This window comes from Schistocerca serialis, chromosome 7 (genome assembly GCF_023864345.2).
Source record: "Schistocerca serialis cubense isolate TAMUIC-IGC-003099 chromosome 7, iqSchSeri2.2, whole genome shotgun sequence".
In the NCBI taxonomy this organism is placed as follows: domain Eukaryota; kingdom Metazoa; phylum Arthropoda; class Insecta; order Orthoptera; family Acrididae; genus Schistocerca; species Schistocerca serialis.
In genome coordinates this window covers 436,168,004-436,188,422 of record NC_064644.1, presented here as the reverse complement: position 1 = coordinate 436,188,422, position 20,419 = coordinate 436,168,004, and the positions used below count along the sequence as shown (strand labels likewise).

Genomic DNA, 20,419 nt, shown 5'->3' with positions numbered 1-20,419 from the left:
CTCTCTTGTTGACAATAGTAGCAGTAAGTTGACAAAGAGTGCCGCTGACCCCATGTGATACACCGTGTATGTTCACTGCCTGACAGAAAAAGTAGCCATAAGAAATCGTCAGATGTCAATGTAACTTCGTATACGTACGCACCATCGGTGTGTGTGTAAACGATCAAATTTAGCATTGTGTGTGATATTTAGAACGGCCACCAGAGTGCATTAGCGCTACACTCCAAGAAAAAAAAGATCACATTTGCAGAAAAATTGGAGAGTCATTGAGGAGAAAGAGCGTCACAAATTGAGCAACCCAATAATGCGTTGGTCCATTTCTGGCCCTTATGCAAGCAGTTATTTGCTTGCCACTGATCGACAGATTTGTAGGGTATTCTCCTGAGAGATACGATGAGCTGGAAGGCCATGCCCATAATGCTGCAAACGTTCTCAATTGGGGAGAGATACTATAACGTTGCTGGTGATGGTAAGACAGGAAGATAAGCAGTGGAAACTCTCGCCGAGTAGAGGCGAGCATTGTCTTGCTCAAATGTAAGATCAGGATGGCTTGATATGCAGGGCAAAACGGGCGTACAAGATCGCCGACATACCGCTATGCTTTAACGATGTCGCAGATGACAATCAAAGGGGTCCTGTTATAAAAAGCCATAGTATCTCAGATCATCGCTCCTGTTGGTGTGACCATAGGATGGGCCAAAGTCAGGATGGTATCCTACCGCAGTCTGGGCCATCTCCAGACATATCTTCGCTGTTCATTGCGGTTCGATTCAAAGCGGGACTCGTCGCTGAAGACAGTTCTACTCTAGCCAATGAGATTCTAAGTTGAAGACATGTCCGCAGGTGCCCTGGACCCTGGTGGGATACCAACCTAGCTGTCACTGACCAATGAGGTGCCAATTATTTTCATGACAGGGCCTTTTGCTCGTCTTCTGCTTCACCCTTGCAGCACAGCGGTACGTCGACTATATTCTACGCCCAGTTTTGTAGACCTTCGTGGAAAGGCATCCTGGATTTACATTTCAGCAAGATGATGTCCACCCGGACATGGTGAGAGTTTCTATTGCTCGTTTTCGTGCTTTCCAGATCCTACAACAACGAGGAAGTTCGCCCGATCTCATCCCAATTGAGAATGTTTGGAGCATTAAAGAAAGTGAACTGAAACCATATTGGGTTTTTCTCTATATAAGGCACCAACTGGACAAACTTCGACACGATATCCCTCAGGACGACATCCAATACCTCTGTCTACCAATACCACGCCGAATAACTGCTTGCGTAAGGACCAAATGTAGACCAAAGCGTTATTGTCTTGCTCAATTGGTGAAGAACAATCTCTTTAATAAATCATCCAATTTTTTCACAAATAGTAACCATTTGTGAAACACCTCTACTGATTCGCTCCATTTGGATGATTCCATCGTGGTATCTTTTCCCTTACAATAAAGAGTATTTCCATTTAGTGTCGTTACCATGTGGTAAGGTAAATCAGCGTATGAGCAATGTTAGGTGTTGAATGATCACCGTCATAGTCATGGGCATGCCACGGGAGAGACAGCATTATCGACATCTCACGGAGCGTGAAACTGGCCTCATTGTCGGTCAACATTTTTATCTGTTGTTCGTATCGTGGAATATCCATATTTGTGGGGGATTCAGACATTACATTGACCTGAAGCTGGTCTGCAGTGTACATTAGGCAAGAAATACTCGTCGTTAAGGTCCCAGTTGATCACATTTGACACCATAATAGCGGACATCGCCTTCCTATCTGTGCTTGCCATCCGAGAACACATAATCAACTGCCTGCGATATTCTGTCATGCGAATCCATTGGTTGGACACTATCAGGATTTACAATCCCATGCCTAGGCTGTCATCACAACACAGTCGGAAGCGGTTTGAGACCTGCCGTGACTAGAGGCATGGACTTTTGGCGAGTGACATCGCATTGTGCTCGTCAATGAATAGCAGTTCTGCAGTGCTCTGGTTGACCATCGTGGGCGGGTATTGTGACAATCTGGGAAAAAGTCCAATTTTTCCAACGGTTTGGAGAGGCACCGCGGTGTTACTCATGGCGTCATGGTGTGGGGAGCCATCGCATGTGATTTTTGGTCATGCTGGCAATGAGTGAGGGAACTCAGACGGCACAACGGTACGTCATGGACATCCTACATCCTCATATCTTAGGCCGGCCGAAGTGGCCGTGCGGTTAAAGGCGCTGCAGTCTGGAACCGCAAGACCGCTACGGTCGCAGGTTCGAATCCTGCCACGGGCATGGATGTTTGTGATGTCCTTAGGTTAGTTAGGTTTAACTAGTTCTAAGTTCTAGGGGACTAATGACCTCAGCAGTTGAGTCCCATAGTGCTCAGAGCCATTTGAACCATTTTTTCCTCATATCTTAGCTCTGATGCGTCAGAATCGTGGTGGCAATTTTCAACAGATCAACGCTCGTCCACACAGGATACCTGTCCTTATGAATTGTCTGCGTGATGCTGAGGTACTTCTTTCGCCAGCTAGATCTCCGGATTTGTTCCTGACAGCGCATGTGTCCCACACTGGTCATCAACTCCAACATTTGTGGACCAGCTTGCCCTAGGAGCTTGCCTAAGGTGTTGCTGTACCGCCTTTATGGTCCTTTTCGCAGCTGAATCAATACATGCATCCAGGCACACAGGCCAGAGATGATTCAGGATCATAGTCATAAGTGGGCTTATGCTGCCAAGTTCTTTGTTAATTTGGCCCGGTATTGTAATCACTGGAAAACTTCACGTAACCCATGAAGTTTCATTGTGTTTTCTTCACCCTTCATATGTTCTTTACTCTTTTTGTCAGGTAATGTACAATGACAGCGTCAGCTCTCCTTACATATACAGCCTACATTATGTTCGCTCTATTGAATGTTCACCGTCCTCTATAATGAATTGGGTTCTATGAATTAAAACGTCTTCCATGCAACCATACATTTACGGAGTTTTTTCGTATAATCGTATCTTTGTTGCATAATTTTGTCGAATCGATCTGGATGGAACTTACTTGATGCCCTTCATGTACTACTTGCAAAATACGTTTTTTTTTTCACACATGCGTCTTCTTCCTAAAATTATGGCGACAATTTCGCAGAATAGTTTCTGCAAGAACATTATAATTTTCTGGCTTGGAATATATATTAGGAACCTACTACAGACCAAGTTAGGAACATCGATCCCTCATTTCAGTCTCTGTAGCCGTTCTTACACACCGAGGCTTTATCGTCAAGCGAAATGTTCATAGACCCAGAACATAAATACAGCGTCTTAATACGATATCATTGAGAGGTGTATTAAGCATGTACAGTGGATTCCAAAACAGTCTCGGGGTGTGTCCTGTACGTAACACCACAGACATCTCATCTGTAGTCACATTCTCGGCAAGCCCTCTCGCAGAGTTCTGAGTGACAGTATCGATGGATGTTGCTCGTCCTCCTCAATACAGCAAACGTCAATGTGAGAGAGTGAGTGCTTTGTCCCTGATGAAATCTCTCAGCATGAAATGACATCCTGACAGCTTCAACAAGTGTGCGGGACGTTTCGCTTACGTCCTATGTGCGGTCGATTCATCGACCAGGCCTGATTCGATAAAGCCGCTGCTGGTGGTTTACTCGCCCTTATCGTGACCACCCGCCATTTATGAAGATGACCCGCTGCCAAGAGTTATGATATTAGCCAGAGTAACAAAATCATTATATATATTTCGTAGCAAACCGTAAAAAGTAATAGACCATACAGAGCTTCTTTACAAATAACTCAAGGGTCGCTTTCTTTCGGCATTTTATGTTCCTCAACAACAGTGCGACGTATTTCGGATTATCACACCCACAAATAGTGCCACATAATGCAATGCGAAGATAATTTATCGGTGGTGGCACGTGGCAGGTAACACTGGATTTTGGTAAGATAAACTGTTTAAATCATTTTGTAACAATATGATTTGTGGTCTATTTAAAATACTGTCTTATGAGTTTCGACTGGCGGTTTCGAGCAGTCCGTTCATCTCTAGATAACTGCTAAGCATTTGATACAGGAGTATTGCATGTTGTTTCAGTTGTTCCAATGGGAATGGGAGATAGTTCTGACTACCAATACGTGTTAATAAGGCTAGAAATAATTTCTAAAGGGCAAACCAAATGCGAAAAATTGGAATACGATATGAATTAACAAAATCTTCTCGGGTTTCTAGCCACGTCAGGTGGTTAAAATCCCACGAGTGGCAGCAAGAGGAATCTGTCGTCGCGCCTGCTCTTCCCTACCTATGAGAGAGAATACATTTCAATAGGGAGCAGCTGAATTCTGACGGTCGCGAGCTGCTAGCTGTCGATCTGCAAACGACAGAACTTAGAACTAGATTGGGAGTGGATCTACGTAGCCACTGTAGAAAAACAGATGTCATCACAGAAGAGGACCGCAGAGAAACAGGAAGGCAAATCTGGCCGGCTATTTGAACAACACTGTGCGAAACGTCAATAAGCGAAATGAGCTGTCATCAATATGACGGAGACGTGGGTGCCGGTTCGGAGCTGTTGAATGGTCTTAACTTAGCACCAGCGCCTCGGAGTATCCATATGTGTAATATCATAAGTAGGGTAGAGCAAACAATCCGTAAGACACTTACTGCAGACGACATTCTTCACGAAACGTGCCGGATTACACTCATGTTGAGAAAAAAAACAGAACACCTTGAACGAGTAGAGATAGAACGTTCATATTCACAGGACATGTACATTAATATGTTCTGCAGAAATGATTAGCATTTCAGTCACATCGGTTCAGCATGTGTCCTGTTGCCTAGTAGGCACAGAGTCCGCCATGGGCCAGATAAGTTTCATGCAAGACACATTTAAGGCGCAAATTTGTCCTGTGCTATAGCCATTCATACTGTATTCACCTGGCCCCGAAGTTCATCTATGATGGTTGACACTGAGTCACAACGCTGCACCAGACATTTCACCACATCCCACACATCTTCGATTGGCGACAAGTCTGGTACAAGTCTGGTGATCTGGCTGGCTAGCGCAGAAGGTTGACACACTGTCACACCAGGAGGGCATGTGTTCGTGCAGGAACATGTGGGTGTGCATTGTCTTGCTGGAAAATGGCGCCTGGGGTATTGTGCAGAATGGGCATGGCTACGCAGGATGTCATTCAAGTATGTCAAACTGGTCTGCGCTGGACGCGCACCAACTGTGATTTGTGATTGTACCCAACAGCACCCCACACCACAAGGCATTGAGTTGGCTCTGCATGTCTTGTGTGAATGCATTCACTGTGATGCCGGTCTCTCTGCCTCCGGTGAACCAAAATGCGGCCGTCATTTTCAAACAAACAGAACCCGGAATCGTCCGAAAAAACTATCTGATGCCACTCGTGTTCCCAGTGTTGTCGTTCCATACACAATGCCGTCTAGCATGTTTCTGCACAATTGTCAATGGTAGACGGAGAAGGACGACACGCTAGTAACCCATGCCGTAATAAACGAGGACAGACTTTCATCCCTGATAGTGTATGATGTGCTACACTGTTCCACTGTCCCCTCACAGCCGAGGAATAGGCAGATATCTCCTGCAATGGCATTTGGATGAGGTGTCAATCTTCTCGGGGATGATGTGGGTGGTGCGAAGTGACTCATCTCGTCGTGTTCAACGGCCTTCCGTGAATGATTCTGCACACACCCGTTGCACTGCAGAAACACTGAGTCCACACGAGTAGCAATTTTGCGGATGGATGCTTCACATTCGCTTATGCCAATATTGCGCCCGGTTTCAAACTCACTGATTTGCCGGCGCGGTTGGCGCATGAGTCTGCAAGGCATTCTGCACGCATGCTCAAGTCACGCTGATGCACTGCCTTCGGTTAACAGCGACAACGAGGGCCGGATGCACATTTTACTTACATGACATCTCGTACCGCGATATTTATGTTGTCCTTGAACCCACGGGTTGGCATTGCTCAAATGTTCGCCATTTCTGTAGAACATACTGTGCACTTGTACTGTAAATATAATCGTCCTATCGCTAGTAGTACAAGGTGTCCTGTTTTTTCTGTACATGAATGTATTTCAAAATCCAAATCACTGCCGTCTAACTTGACTAGGTGTGAACTCAATAGACTTCGCGCAGCAAATCTGTTTTCTACAGAAACTTTAAAACAATCATGTAGTTATAAAAAAGTGGCATTTAAAGCGTTTGCAAGATGTCATGATAATTACTGGCTCGTCTATTGTTACAATGAATATCACTCCAGCACCTATAAATCATCCCCTGCAAATAGTAGTATTTAATTTTATATACGAAGTTCCGCTTACAAACTTTATGTAAATTTTTTGCAGCCTCAAATTATCTGCTCGCCGGTGTGGCCGAGCGGTTCTAGGCGCTTTAGTCTGAAACCGCGCGACCACTACGGTCGCAGGTTCGAATCCTGCCTCGGACATGGATGTAAGTGATGTCCTTAGGTTGGTTATGTTTAAGTAGTTATAAGTTCTGGGGAACTGATGACCTCAGATGTTAAATCCCACAGTGCTCAGAGCTATTTTTTGAACCAAATTTTCTTTGGCGTTCCTTTTGATGCCTTTTACGAAAGCATTCACAAATACAGTCTGTTGTGCATTATTTCGGCCTGTGTTCAGTGTAGTAACGTAGAAATTCAAAATAAAAACGGACTCTTCCGCGTAGTGACTCGTCCTCACACGGCTCTCTGATTACTGTTCTGTACCCTTTACGCTGTGCCACCAGCTGCCTAGAAACTGCACTAACATTCACTGAGGTGACAAAACATAAACGATACCTCCTTTTGCCGTGTCAGACCTCCTTTTGCCCGGTGTAGTGCAGCAACTTGACGTGGCGTGGACTACAAAAAAAATGGTTCAAATGGCTCTGAGTACTATGTGGCGTAACATCTGAGGTCATCAGTCCCCTAGACTTAGAACTACTTAAACCTAACTAACCAAAGGACTTCACATACAGCCATGCCCGAGACAGGATTCGAACCTGCGACCGTAGGAGCACCGCGGTTCCAGACTGAAGCGCCTAGAATCGCTCCATGGACTACACAAGCTGTAGAAATATTGAGCCATGCTGCGACTGTAGCCGTCCATAATTACGAAAATGTTTCCAGTGTAGGAGTTTGAGCACAAATTGACCTACCGATTTTCTCTCTTAAAAGTTCGATAGGATTCACGTCGGGCGATCTGCGTGAAAAAATCTTGTGTTCGAATTGTCCAGAATGTTCTTCAAACTAATCACGAATAATTGTGCCCAGGTGACACGACGCATTGTCGCTTGGGAACATGAAGGCGTGGTGTGACCTTGTGTAGCCAACAATCCTGGCCGTGGCTAAACTTCAATCTGTGTTCGGGACGTTGAGTGCCGCCTGGTCGTCTCAAATGAGAGTCACAGACGTCCAGCGAGCGAATGCCGGACCAGCGGCCGGTTGGCGGTGACTGGCCCCAGTGGTCGGTTGCTAAGAGGGCTTCAGTTCAACCCTTGACCCGCCGGGGAGCTGCTGGACTCTGTAAGTAATTAGTCCTATCAGGGCAGTGGCGACCTCACGGAGGATGCTGATGATATTTGACAACTGGACGACTCACAGATTTGACACATATCTTCTCTGGCCACACGGCCAGTGTATATCCGCGTCAAAACAAGTTTTTGCTGCCGATGTTCCTATGCGCTGTCCAAGCGTCCCTGCTTACGGTAACCATCCTGGCACTGAGCGTTAGGCGGACGACCACGCCCAATTATCACGGTGGCACACGGCCGAATCAGAGTATTGCCGTACTGGACCGCTTTACGTCATCAAGCTCTTCTGACTGCGCTCGTGTCGTCAACCTCTCCCCCTCTTCGAAGAATTCCACACATCAAACTGTCATGTCGCTTCACCTGGAACTAGTTAATTCTTTTCCGTTCATTGCGAACAAAAGTGATTAGTTTTTGGCACACAGTATCTATATTACTCCGTTCGTGACACAGCTAACACAGATACTCAGACACCTTTGAAGTCTCTCCACCGCTTATGTGGTTGCAGTCACTAGTTACCTCTGAAAACTATCCCTAGTTCTAAAATCAAACAGCCGACATGAATAATCGCATTTATACTACACGTGATTAAGACCCATACACGGTTAATCGCTTCTCCTTACAACACTCCCTAAGCTGTCTCACTGAGGAGTGCGACTATTTCTGGCAGCTGTGTTAAACCGTGTAGTACGAGTAGAGTCGTGGGAATCAGAGAGGCATCCTACACATGTAATCCTGCTAATCTTATGAAGCTTCGTACTCACCCTTTTCCAAGTATTATCCTTCCCCACTCTATAACTAGCTTTATCAACGTACCACTCATCTTTCTCAAGCTAGTTATCCCACCCCTCACGTCACACGCTACTGTGAACGCCTATTATGCCTTACTGTCATGACGTGAACATTAAACATGTAAATTTCGAAAGACCTATTTACTAAAAGAAATCCGCGAAATGTCGCGGCAGTCGCATTTTTGATCATAGTGGTCGTCGAATTTCGCAATAATCCTGAACTTGACCTCTTATCCCCATGCAGTACATCGCGCTTCAAGAGCCATATGGTTACACTGACGTATTTGCTTAAACATTACGACCGATGCTATTTAGCACATTCCTGTAATACTCCATAATTCTCTGCTCGTCAGAGCCCCCTGATATCCAATACATTCTCACATTATGGTATACATTTTTTCGGACAGTTACCTTATGTAAAATTTCCGCTATCGCCCCCGATAAACTATGGGGCATCTAGTGCTGTGTAACGATGACATCACGGATGATGACCCGTCTCGCATCCATAGTATCTGAACGCCTTTCTAAGATGATTGTAGCCAGCGTCGCAAGACGTGAAGACAAAAAACCCACTGGTATATTATTTTGTCGGCTCTGTACTACAATTTACGACTATCACACTAGAAAATAGAACAAACAGCAGGTTTCGGCACAGAAACAGTACGTGAGAGAAAATTTCAGCACACCACTCAGGCATTCTGTGAAGTTATGCCAGATGTCTACTAGTGTAGACCCTTGGAGAGCTCATAAACTCATAATTCACCGCAACTACACTGTTTCCAATAAGTATCCTTATAGTTGTCTACTATCTATAATAAACAAAACATCTCTGGTACAAACAGCCCTTTATGTCTCCACCAAGCACTTTCCTTACATTGTCTAGCACAATGCCCCTTTGTGGCGGCACAACCAGCATACCGCGTTGTGAGATTCGATGCACGCGGCCACATGACCTGGCAGATTACGCTGTTTACAGGCAACCGGCGTCACTGGTTTATCTCTTGCGTCTTCCCGGGTACCACAAACAAATCTATACATGCCATAGCGAAAAATAGGACAGTGGTTAGAGGAAAAATGCAAGCACAACAGATGCAAGGACCCCAAGAAGAGTTACGGAATGCACGTGCTGCTGCTTACTTGCATTGTCCTTCGTTGCTCCAAACGCCGGAACACCATTGCAGTCTCCGTCAACACTTCTGAGACCACTTGCACTAGATGTGGGTGTGCTCTGGTAGAAGATAGTTTATAAAGAAGAGCCAGACGCCTTTCAGGAGCTGCATAATACCTTTAATACGTCCAGTAGTTGATAGCGCAACAAAGGAAGGAATCAGGCGGTGATGGAAGGGGGGTCTCGAACAACGGTGCCCGGTAACAAAGCGTTGCTGTTGGCCGATACTACGCTCAGCGCGGCCAAGGCATGGTGGAACCTTGCATATTCAATCGTCTGAGACTATTTTAGAGTGTGCTGGTAGAAATTTTATTGCTATGGAGATGATGTTTGCTCTGCAACAGAATAAACTGAGTACTGATGATACAGAAATATTTATGACAAACGAACGGAAATGAAGAATATAATATGGATTTCTTTAAAAAAGAATCTTTAGTTTTCGTTTGAAATTTTTTTCAATCTTGTTATTGGTACAAGTGATCATAATGACTTTTCCTTTAAAACTCGACTTTATCATCCAGACTACCTTTCAGTGCTTTCTGCTGCCTACACATTTCAATTAAAATGAGTTGTAGGTACTATTCCAGAGCCCCACCAAGTTGCGCAGTGCCTTGTTGACAATTTGGATCCATGGCTTTGATGGATCTGCACCACACTCAAACCCTACAATCAGCTCTCACCAACTAAATTGATAGCTCATCTGTACAGGTCACGGTTTTCCAGTCACCAAAGGTCCACGAGCCATGACAGGAGAGGTTTTGGAGGCGACATTGTGCCAGTATCAAAGGCACTCGCGTCGGTCGTCTGCTGCCATAGCCCATTTTGTCGAACTGTTCCAATTTTTACGTTCGTCGTACGTCCCACATTGACTTCTGCGGTTCTTTCACGTAGGAGTGCTCTGCGCAAACGTCACTGATCTCAATCGTTAAGTGAAAGCCATCGGCCACTGCGTTGTCCTTTGTGAACGGCAACGCGCACTTTTGACGCTGTAGCTGACCGCTGTTGCCGAGCGGTTCTAAGCGCTTCAGCCCGGAACCGCGCTGCTGCTACGGTCGCAGGTTTGAATCCTGCCTCGGGCATGGATGTGTGTGATGTCATTAGGTTAGTTTTGTATACGTAGTTCTAAGTCTAGGGGACTTATAACCTAAGATGTTAAGTCCCATAGTGCTTAGAGCCATTTGAACCATTTTTTTGGCACTTTTGATCTCGAAACATTGAATTTCCTTACGATTTCCGAAATGGAATATCCCATTCGTCTAGCTCCAACTATCATTGCGCGTTCAATGTCTGTTAGTTCCCGTCGTGCGGCCATAATCAGGTAGGAAACCTTTTGACGTGAATCACATGAGTACAAATGACAGTTACACCAATTCAAATCCTTTCTATACTTTGTTTACGTAGTACTATCGCCATCTCTATATGTGCATTATGTAAATATCGATACCCAATGACTTTTGTCAGCTCAGTATATGTAAGTGTTAGTGATTAATTTAGTAATCTATCACTTATCCATGTTCGTGCCAAATACAATGGCTAACTCTAAGGCGCTTGGTAATGGTGGTATACAAGCTGTGGTACAAGTGGCGATAGGAGGTGATCATATTTGATTATAGCATGCAAATTTCGTGTTCCCCATAAATGCCTTTCATTCAGAAAACATACTTGTCACTGATATTACATTGAACTCCAGTTGACCGGAAAGGAGATTGACAGACCACATGGTTGCAGTTAGGCATACAATTAGGAACAGTAATTAGCAGCATGTTCGATCTAGAGGCATGTAACCTGCTCCAACAGTTGTCCAATGCTGTACATAGAAGAAAAGTGTCTTACTCCTCGTAAATTTACTTTCCGATGACGCGGACAAAAATACAGATGACGCATTTTCTAACAAATATGAAAACGGGACGTTACAGATTTGGATCGGCTCTCTCCGAACCGAACACCACCACAGAGCTGGTCAGTGTGTAAGTAGCAGCAGGCGCAATGAATCTTTGTTCTGTTTGTGTCCACAGTGCCTGGCGATCTACGGCGTCATCCGCTTCTACAACCTGCTGCGCGCCGGCGCCTCGTGGAAGTCACCAGAGTGCGTGGAGCTCTGATACCAAGCGCCGCCCTGGGAGGACGATGACCGGCTGTTGGGCGACTCCGTCTGACCAGCGGCGGCGGTCCCAGGGGCGAACTCCGGACACTCGCTGCAGCGCTGCGCTCTGGCGAGGCGCCAACCGGCTACCGGCGGTCCGCACCACACCGCTCTCTCACGGGAGTGCTTAATTCTGCGAGGCGCCCTGGAAGGACTCCAGATTGTTGCCGAATGAGTTCGGCACCCCAGGCGTCCTCGGGGAGACCTCATCTGGGCCTTCTACGCCGAGCAGCATACTGCGTGTGGTGCTGGCTGGGTCCATCACGTCGGTAGTGTCCATCTGCGGCAGTAGGTGTGTGGCCCTCGGTGAACTGTGAGCTTCGTCACTCCTGCTGGCGAGGAGTAATTTGTATATGATACTGGCAGGGTCCACAGAGGTCTCCGACAAAATTTCTGAATATTTCCCACATACCCTCAGAAACAGAGCTAGGCAGGTGGCCTGATGTATGTAGTGGCTGATGCGGGCACAGCCACTCCTTATAGACAAATGTCACTCCTCACTGTACATACGTGGAATCCTGTGAGAAACTGTACTTTCTTTTTTTTTTTTTTTAACTGGACTTTTCCTGTAAGGTGTGAGATAAAGTGCGCTGTATTCAGCGTGTAATATTGTTGTTCACGTAACAAGCAGCACATATGATTGGCAGCGGGACTCTCATTCGTCAGGAGTCCGTCGTTTCACCTTCATCTTTCATTCTTTGTAGCCTGTTGTGATTAACTGTGCTTCCCACCGCACTATACCATATCACAAAACTTAACATAAAATGTAAATTTGTTACATAGTAGTGCTCTGTCCGAAGTCGTTGGCTACAGAATGCTTATTCATATTCTCAAGCGTGTTGTCGTAAAAGCCCTTCTCACTAGAGTTGGCGTTGTAGAACATCGATTACTATACTCTGTTTCTTTTTTGTACCCATGGTGTCTAGCTAGGAAATATGTGCCAAATTAAGTCCCATCTCATTTTCAATATTTGTCTGATATTCTTCTTTGTACTGCGAATTTTTGCCTTTATCTTCTGAGATAATGTTATTATTTTAACTACCTCTACCGCCATATATCAGCAGGGACGTTGTAACGTAAATAATGGAGTTATTCCTTTCGATACTTAGCTCGACTTTATCAATACCATCACGTTGGACAGGTTGATACGCACTATTTTAGGTCAAACGCGTAATGACTATTGACTACCAAAAAGAACCAATAGGTCCTCTTTATAAAAATATGTCCCGACAACGATGACAGTTTGTTTTCTCAGCTTCCTTCTGAAACAGACGAGTAGCTACACCTCTACCTCTATCTCACACCTATATTCATCATCTAAAATACAGAGGCTGCATTAAAAAGAACTTGAACAAACATTGTTTGCGAATTCGTCCCACTAAAACAGGGAGGTCGCTTCCTGTAAACGTGTATCCGAAAAGGTCAGTTTTCTTAGCTTTTAAAACAGCACGTGTGTTTTCAATTAATTATTTTTATTCCTTTCGTAGTTTGTTCAACAGACATACATACCCTTACTTATAGACTGCATCAGAAATAACCCAAAGAAAAATACGGAAATAAAACAGGTAGTAATTACAGTGATGTTGAGCATACCAATTACGTATTACTCTATTTACTGTGTTTGGTAACGGGCAAGGAATGGTAAAGGATTCGATTGTAGACTCTCAGTGGGACAAATTTCCCCATTCGTCTGATATGATTCGGAAAGATTGTGGTGAACCCAAATCAGGACAGCTGGATCAAGTAATGCCTACATCATCTCTACAGGAATAGTGGGCCCCATCATTTTCCCTAGAGATTAGTGAGTCAGTGATCATAATACATTCGAAGTGACCTAAAATAACCGTATCTTGAACATAGTTCTATTTTTAGTTTTAGTTCAATTAATTGCAATCACCATAAACTATATAATGACACATATGGAGGATAGAAAAAAATGTCAGCAGAAAAGAATGAAATTTGGGATTAAAAACCTATTATTTATGGGTGATATCATTCAGAAATTCTACAAATGTGTTGAAAATATATGTTTCAGTTTGCTGCCCACGCTTCTCAAAGCTACTTCAGAATGTTCACACACAGTTGTGCTTAAAATATTATCTCGTCCTCTCGTGTTCACAGTAAACAACAGCACATTATTTGGTTTCAATTGTTACCTCAGTGGAATTCTGCACAATATCACGAAAACACAAAATCTCATATAAAAAGATGGAAATGACTTCTTCTTTAAGTTCTATGGATACTCGAAGGAATTCATTATTACAATCTTTCAAAGAAACCTCCCATCGAAATGGTATCGATTCCTTACATGGGCTGCCATAGCACTTTGATAAGAAATACGAACTGTCTGCCATGTAAATCAGTTCTTTCAAGTGTTCTCGCACATAAAGTGCAGAACACCGAGAGCAGGTAAACATGTAAGCTAAGGAAATGTTTCTCCCTAACCAATCAATCTGTTTTGCTTCATATTTATCACTATATCTCAAACGATGTGACAAAATTGTTTTGGATTCGGATCATCCGTAAGACAGATAAGTTTTATTGTTTCTCTGATCACATCCTCCTACTAAAGTTCATTCCAGTGGTCCCAGCTTAAGGGTCGCAACATGAGTGTCATACTGGAGACCATCTAAGTACAACTGCACAGACATAACTAAAGTGAACAGTCGACCATGCCATCAACCATTATTTAGAATACAACAAGATCTTATTGAGCTGATTTTTGTCAGTAACAATACATAAGAAGTTATATCAGTAATAAGAAGAATGAAGCATTTACACGTTCTTGCTTGAGTTTTTCCCAGTGTTTTGAAGTCAGTAATCGAACCCTACGCTTTGTCCAAGTATTTTTCTCTTTTCCATGTAGTCATTATTCTAGAGGTTTCTTGATATACCTCTTTCGAATCTAATTTCATTTGTAGTGATGAACTACAAATCTATTTAGCATTAACTGCTTCTTGTGAAACCAACATAAACGCTCCACAGCAGTCAACAATTAACAAAATTAATTCAATGATACATAATTAACTCTGGCAAGGAGCTGATGCATAGAATATCTTTATATTTGTTATTGGAATTATTATTTTTTGCTCACAGATAATTTATAACGGGCCAGTTAACTTCAAATCATCTCTTTATTATAATGATTCACAGAGACCTAACATATTTTTGATATTTATTTCAAATTTTTTGATTAAGTCATTGATTGCAACAAGAGTCTCGCTGCCACTGTGTCTGTGGCTGCTGCTGTGTCTAGGTATCATCAACTTAATGTGTGTTATGATTGTATCTAGTGTTTACGACTACGACACATGCATACTTACAGGTCGGAGAAGACAATGCCACAATATGAAATTTATCAATCCATTCTATCTCTTAACGAGAAGTCATTTTTACAAAGTCTTCCCAAGAGAAGGAAAACAATACAGAATAAATAGAATGACGATAATTTCTAATGTGTAAGAAGTTAGAGAGCAACTGCCTATATATTTTCTACCACATATCTTTTGTTAAAAAAGGAATATAATGTTACTTTTACAACACGTTTTATTTAAGAGGTGCCGTTACTAGTTTTCCCCAGCCGCCTAGGTGTCATCTCTGGCTGCAGAAATTAAGTGCTTCCGTTATTTCTAGTTTACACGAACCACGGAATTGAAGACCAGTTATATTTCAGAAAAGGTTTTAAATGATTTGATGTAAATAGCATGCAAGTGATGATTGTTAATACGATAATAAACATATATTATATAGTAAATTCCAGGTATGTGTTGCCTTGAAAGCATATTTTCGTCGTAGATAACCACATGTGTACAAATAATAAGAATCTATAAATATATTTCGTACATTATTTTTAAAACATTCAAATGTATGCCAAGACTGGACATTGTATAATATGTACCAAAGCTTAATGTCTGTAGAACTACTTACATACAGGTTAGATAGATTGTTCCCAAATACAATGAATCTTAGAGTCACAGTGTGCTGATATTTTAGTTAAATACAACTAAGAAGAAATGTAAAATTTCTTGTGCCATGGAAAAATGTTACCACATTTAATCAAAAATGCCTTTTCTTGTGGGTGAAATGCTGTTTATATCTACATTAAAAAAGTTTTCAAAATAATCTTAGAATCCCATACTGGAGAATAGGATATTTTATCTCTGTGACCAGAGATTCTAAATATTTGGGACCTAACATATCTAGCGAGAGATGTAATTCGTGAGATATTGTTGTTTACATTTATATGTCTGTGTTAGTGCCTGTACTTGCTTAGACATGAAAGGGTTAAAGATTCGCAGTGTATTTTACACAGAGTTAAAAGTCGCAAGGTGAATATTGTAATAAAAGTTATTAAAGTCCACATTTTTCATTATCTCTAACCATGGAAACAATACCAGTTGTGAATTATAATGCTGAATCAAATCAATTAAAGTGTGATAGCATCGATAAGACACTTGAATCACTAAACTTCAGTGTGTAGGCAGTTGTCTTTTGTTGTGATATGTTGATATAAAACTATTTACTTACTGTAGTTAGGATGAAAGAGCAACAATGTGTTGGAAAAATATTCCCAGAACACATTTTGACATGGAGCAATTTGGCTTCTCTCATCGCTCACGTATAAACATCAAGACGCAACCACCAGGGATCTCTCTTTTCTAAAGAAATAGCCAAATCTCCCACTGAATAACTTATTGGTGATGCCTCATTAAATGGTTTCAAGTTGCTCGCATTCTTAATATTTTTGAATGTCATAGGCGTAAGCTGATGCAAATTTTTTTCTTATACATCTGCCAATAAACGGTTTCAGAATGAAGAATAGTATAATACTATCCAGCAGGTCAGAATTTTGTTACCTTATTCTTTTAGGTAAAAAGCAGGACTTTTGCAACTAATTTCAGTAATATCGTGTTCTGAGGAAGAACACATTACTTCCTCCAAGGAGATATGCGATACAAAACGCACAAACAGAGCGGAGGGTTCTTTTTTCATTTCTCTAGTGTTTATTCTGTCCAGCACGCGAACTGATTTCTAAGCATTTAGCAAGTTTTATTTCATAATTAAACTTTGTAGCCCGACGCCACAGTAGTCACGGGAACCTCTCAGAGAAAATTCGTGTGCGTCGCCCGTCAATGTATCTTGGTTCAAATGGTTCAAATGGCTCTGAGCACTATGGGACTCAACTGCTGAGGTCATTAGTCCCCTAGAACTTAGAACTAGTTAAACCTAACTAACCTAAGGACATCACAAACATCCATGCCCGAGGCAGGATTCGAACCTGCGACCGTAGCCGTCGTGCGGTTCCAGACTGCAGCGCCTTTAACCGCACGGCCACTTCGGCCGGCAATGTATCTTGTAAACGTTGTTCTGTGTGTATTTTAACAGCGTGTGTGTCTTCATCTCTGAGGCGGAATTTGAAGACCAGCCCAACATTTACCTAACCGGTCACGGGAAACTGCCTACAAACCACACTAGCTGGCCGGTGTACAATTCCACGGCCGTTAATCCGAGTCGTGGATTCAGTTAGGATTTGGTTCACCTCCTTAGCTGAGAAGCTAGCACGCTGTGCGTTACCGTGTATGAGCTGGTCGAATGTTTTACCAGTTACGACTGCTCCTAATATAAGTTACTCAATAGTCATCTTTTTATTCAATTAATCATTATACGGATACATGGTTTTGTGGCTACATGTACTGATAAAATTCGTTCGAGCTTCCAACCACGAAGTGGTTTAAAAGCCGCCAGATTTCGGCTAAATACTCTTCGGCCACTGTCAGTTGGTGGCGGTCTTTCGATTTCTGGTACTGTCCTTATGCAGCCGTCCTCAGGGGCTCATCATTCGTTTGCCGGGTTGGGGCCAGGGACTGGTACGCGTCACCAGTCCTCTGTCACCGTAAGCTGACATGCTTTAGCGAACAGCGTGCGTCGCTTCGGTGGAATGTTGTGTGTCACAGGGAACGGGCATCTTGGTTTGACTGCCCGGATCGCGTGTATGGAATGAAAGCCTATAAAAAAAAAAAAACCTCAGTCTCAAGGTGTACTGCGTGCTGATGAGATGCATAGCTGTTAAAGCTGAACTTCTAGCACCTCAGTTGTGTAAGGTTTACCCCGGCACGCAGGGTTCTATCTAGAGGGACTCGTATTTCCTTAGCTGCTCGTGGGACCAAGATGGAGCCTTAGGAATTTTCCCTTCCTCCTCCCAGAGGATAGAGTGGGCCGCTGGAAGGTAACAACATCCAGCCTAACAAGAGGGCTAGGGTAGCCCGCTCTAAAGACCAGGAGAAAATTCGAACAACGCAGTAAAGAGCAACAGAACACAGGCTGGTAAGAGAATGAGTTTATAGTTCTAAAACGAAAAGTTGGAAGTTTCGAGAAAGTCTCGCCTTTGTACATCCAGAAGGACCTATAAGGAACTGCCTGGACTCTCAAACCTGTAAAGTGGTTGTGAAATGGGGTGCTGTTGGTTGAAACATCCAGCCCCCAATAAGCTGCTACCCTACAGAGAGCTAAGTGCCTGCAAGAATATGCAATCGATTCAGAGCTACACAGACTCTTGAATTTCGGCAAAGATGTTTTGTCATGTAGGGACCTAGTTACTGTTCCTAAAGAAGAAATAAAGCGTGAGTCGGCTCGGAGGGAATTGTTGATGGCCAGAACATCATAAAAAAGGTTGATGGAGAACTGATAAAATCCAATTGCTTCATTCTCACCGATAATACAAACAAACCCTCTAAGAGCACGTCAACGTGAGCTTCCTTTGCGTAAACGTACTGCCGTATGTGCCAAACCGTATGATCTGTTTCATATGCCAATGTTTTTTGGGCATACAATCCTTAGGGTGTAAGGGAGACGCGACGTTTGATAACTGCGGTAAGGTAGAACATGAAGGAGTTAGTTGTTCGTCTCCTGCCAAATGTATAAACTGCTCTGGAAACCACCCTAATTGAAGTAGAAAGTGTAGAAACTTTCTAGAGGAATGCAAAGTACAGGAAAAGAAACCAACAAAGCCTATCCTCTATGGCGAGGCCAAAAAGATCTACGAGCCCATGCAGCCTTCCCAATTTCATACAACATTTCCATCGATCCTTCAGAAACCTATTCCCAAAGCTGATGTCTTTATTTAAACGGAGGTTGCAAGTGTCAGCATTAACACTTGCAAGTGTCACTGCACTTGAAATGCAGCAAGTGTTTCAAAAGCTGTGGCCCCCTTCCCCCCTCCTTACTAGGGTGTCAGAAAAAGGTACAGTGGCCAACATGGGAAAACACCAGGCACCTCCAACGGCTGAGGCTGTTCGCAAGCACAACCAACTCCAGCAAAGCCCTCAAGAGAAAGCAGGTAAAATCAAGTAGTAAACTGTTGGGCCATGTCGACATGATTCTCCCTGATGCTTTATCTGACTCTTTCCCAGAGCTGATGGAATATGGGGTTTGTGTGGGACAATCATCTCGCCCCACAGCTGTACCTTCATCCACTTCAGCCTCCCCATCCGAGCAGAGACACAGGATGAAGGTGCTACCCCTGTGATAGACGGCTCCAATATTTCAGTGGAACTTGCAAGGCTTCAGAATGCATGTGGAGGAGCTTCGTCCAATACATAAAAGTGACCACTGTGTCCCTGTCTCCCGGAGACTAATTTCCATCAGTCATAAACCTCTCAGCTATGAAGCTATTTACTCCATAAAAATCGTTAGTATCGATTACCGCTCCTCGCCTCTCTCATTTACAACGAATTTACTTGCAGTTTCCATTTCAGTGCATGTGTGTTAATCGTTGACAATGTGTTCCCTTTGCCTACCCCCACATTGTGTTCTGAATGAAGACGCTCTCAGTTGCCATCTTACACAGCCCCCCCCCCCCCCCCCCACATTCTGTGTGGTGATCTTAATGCACACAAAGAGACAAAGTGCTTTGGGGCTCTACAACTGTCTGCCCCAAGGGTAGAGCAGCTGAGAGGCTTCTCATATCATCATGTGCCTGTTTGCTAAATACAGGACAAAGTACGTACTTCTGCACTGCAACTGGATTGTTCTCTGCCGTAGATCTCTCGTTTTGCCGTCGTGCTTTTGCTCACACTGCTCAATGGGAAGTGGTGGACTACTTGAACGGAAGTGATCACTTCCTGATCTGGTTTCACCTACCTGCTGGAGTGAAACCCTAAAGGAATCCGCGTCGATGTGTGCTCAGTAGAGCAGGCTGGACACCAAGATGATCCACCACGCTGCTGAAGCATCAGTTCCAGAGCCCAAGGGACAATGGAAGAGGCAGTCTGTCCCTTGGTGGAGCAACGAATTCCCCTCTGTAGTCAGGTCTAGGCGTTTGGTTTTGCTTAGGTTCAAGTGCCGGCCAACAGCGGAGACTCTTGCAGCCTTTCGGGTGGCGCGGGCGAAATGTCGCTGCAGAGGTCACTGCAGAGGTCGTGGTAACAGTTCCTGAATGCAGTTAGTCTTTCCACGAAGAGTTCTCTTGTTTGGGAGACTAACAGAAGAATTTCTGGGAGAGACAGTTCCTGAATGCAGTTAGTCTTTCCACGAAGAGTTCTCTTGTTTGGGAGACCAACAGGAGAATTTCTGGGAGAGAAGGAAGATGCCCCATGACTGCTGTAATGGGGAATATAACTCCCAATACAGTCCGCGAGACATTGTCCAGGCTATGACGGCGAATTTTTGCCACAGTTACTGCAACCGCCAGTCAGGATCCCGGTTTCCAGCGCCACAGAGCGGTTGCTGAGAGGAGCAGTTTGGAATTCCGGTTCTTCACTGACGAATCTT

The 20,419-nt window shown here is 43.7% G+C and overlaps 1 protein-coding gene across 3 annotated transcripts in view; it reads left to right on the top strand.

Moving 5' to 3' along the window:
• The window catches only part of LOC126412753 (uncharacterized), a 1,141,364-nt gene extending 1,125,363 nt beyond the window's left edge, over positions 1 to 16,001 (top strand). For all 3 annotated transcript variants that reach the window (XM_050082500.1, XM_050082498.1, XM_050082499.1), the window contains exon 8: positions 11,523 to 16,001. In XM_050082500.1, the coding sequence (XP_049938457.1) occupies positions 11,523 to 11,609 (87 nt within the window). In that variant the 3' untranslated portion in view covers positions 11,610 to 16,001. The remainder of the gene's footprint in view (positions 1 to 11,522) is intronic.
• The last annotated feature ends 4,418 nt before the right edge of the window (positions 16,002 to 20,419 follow it).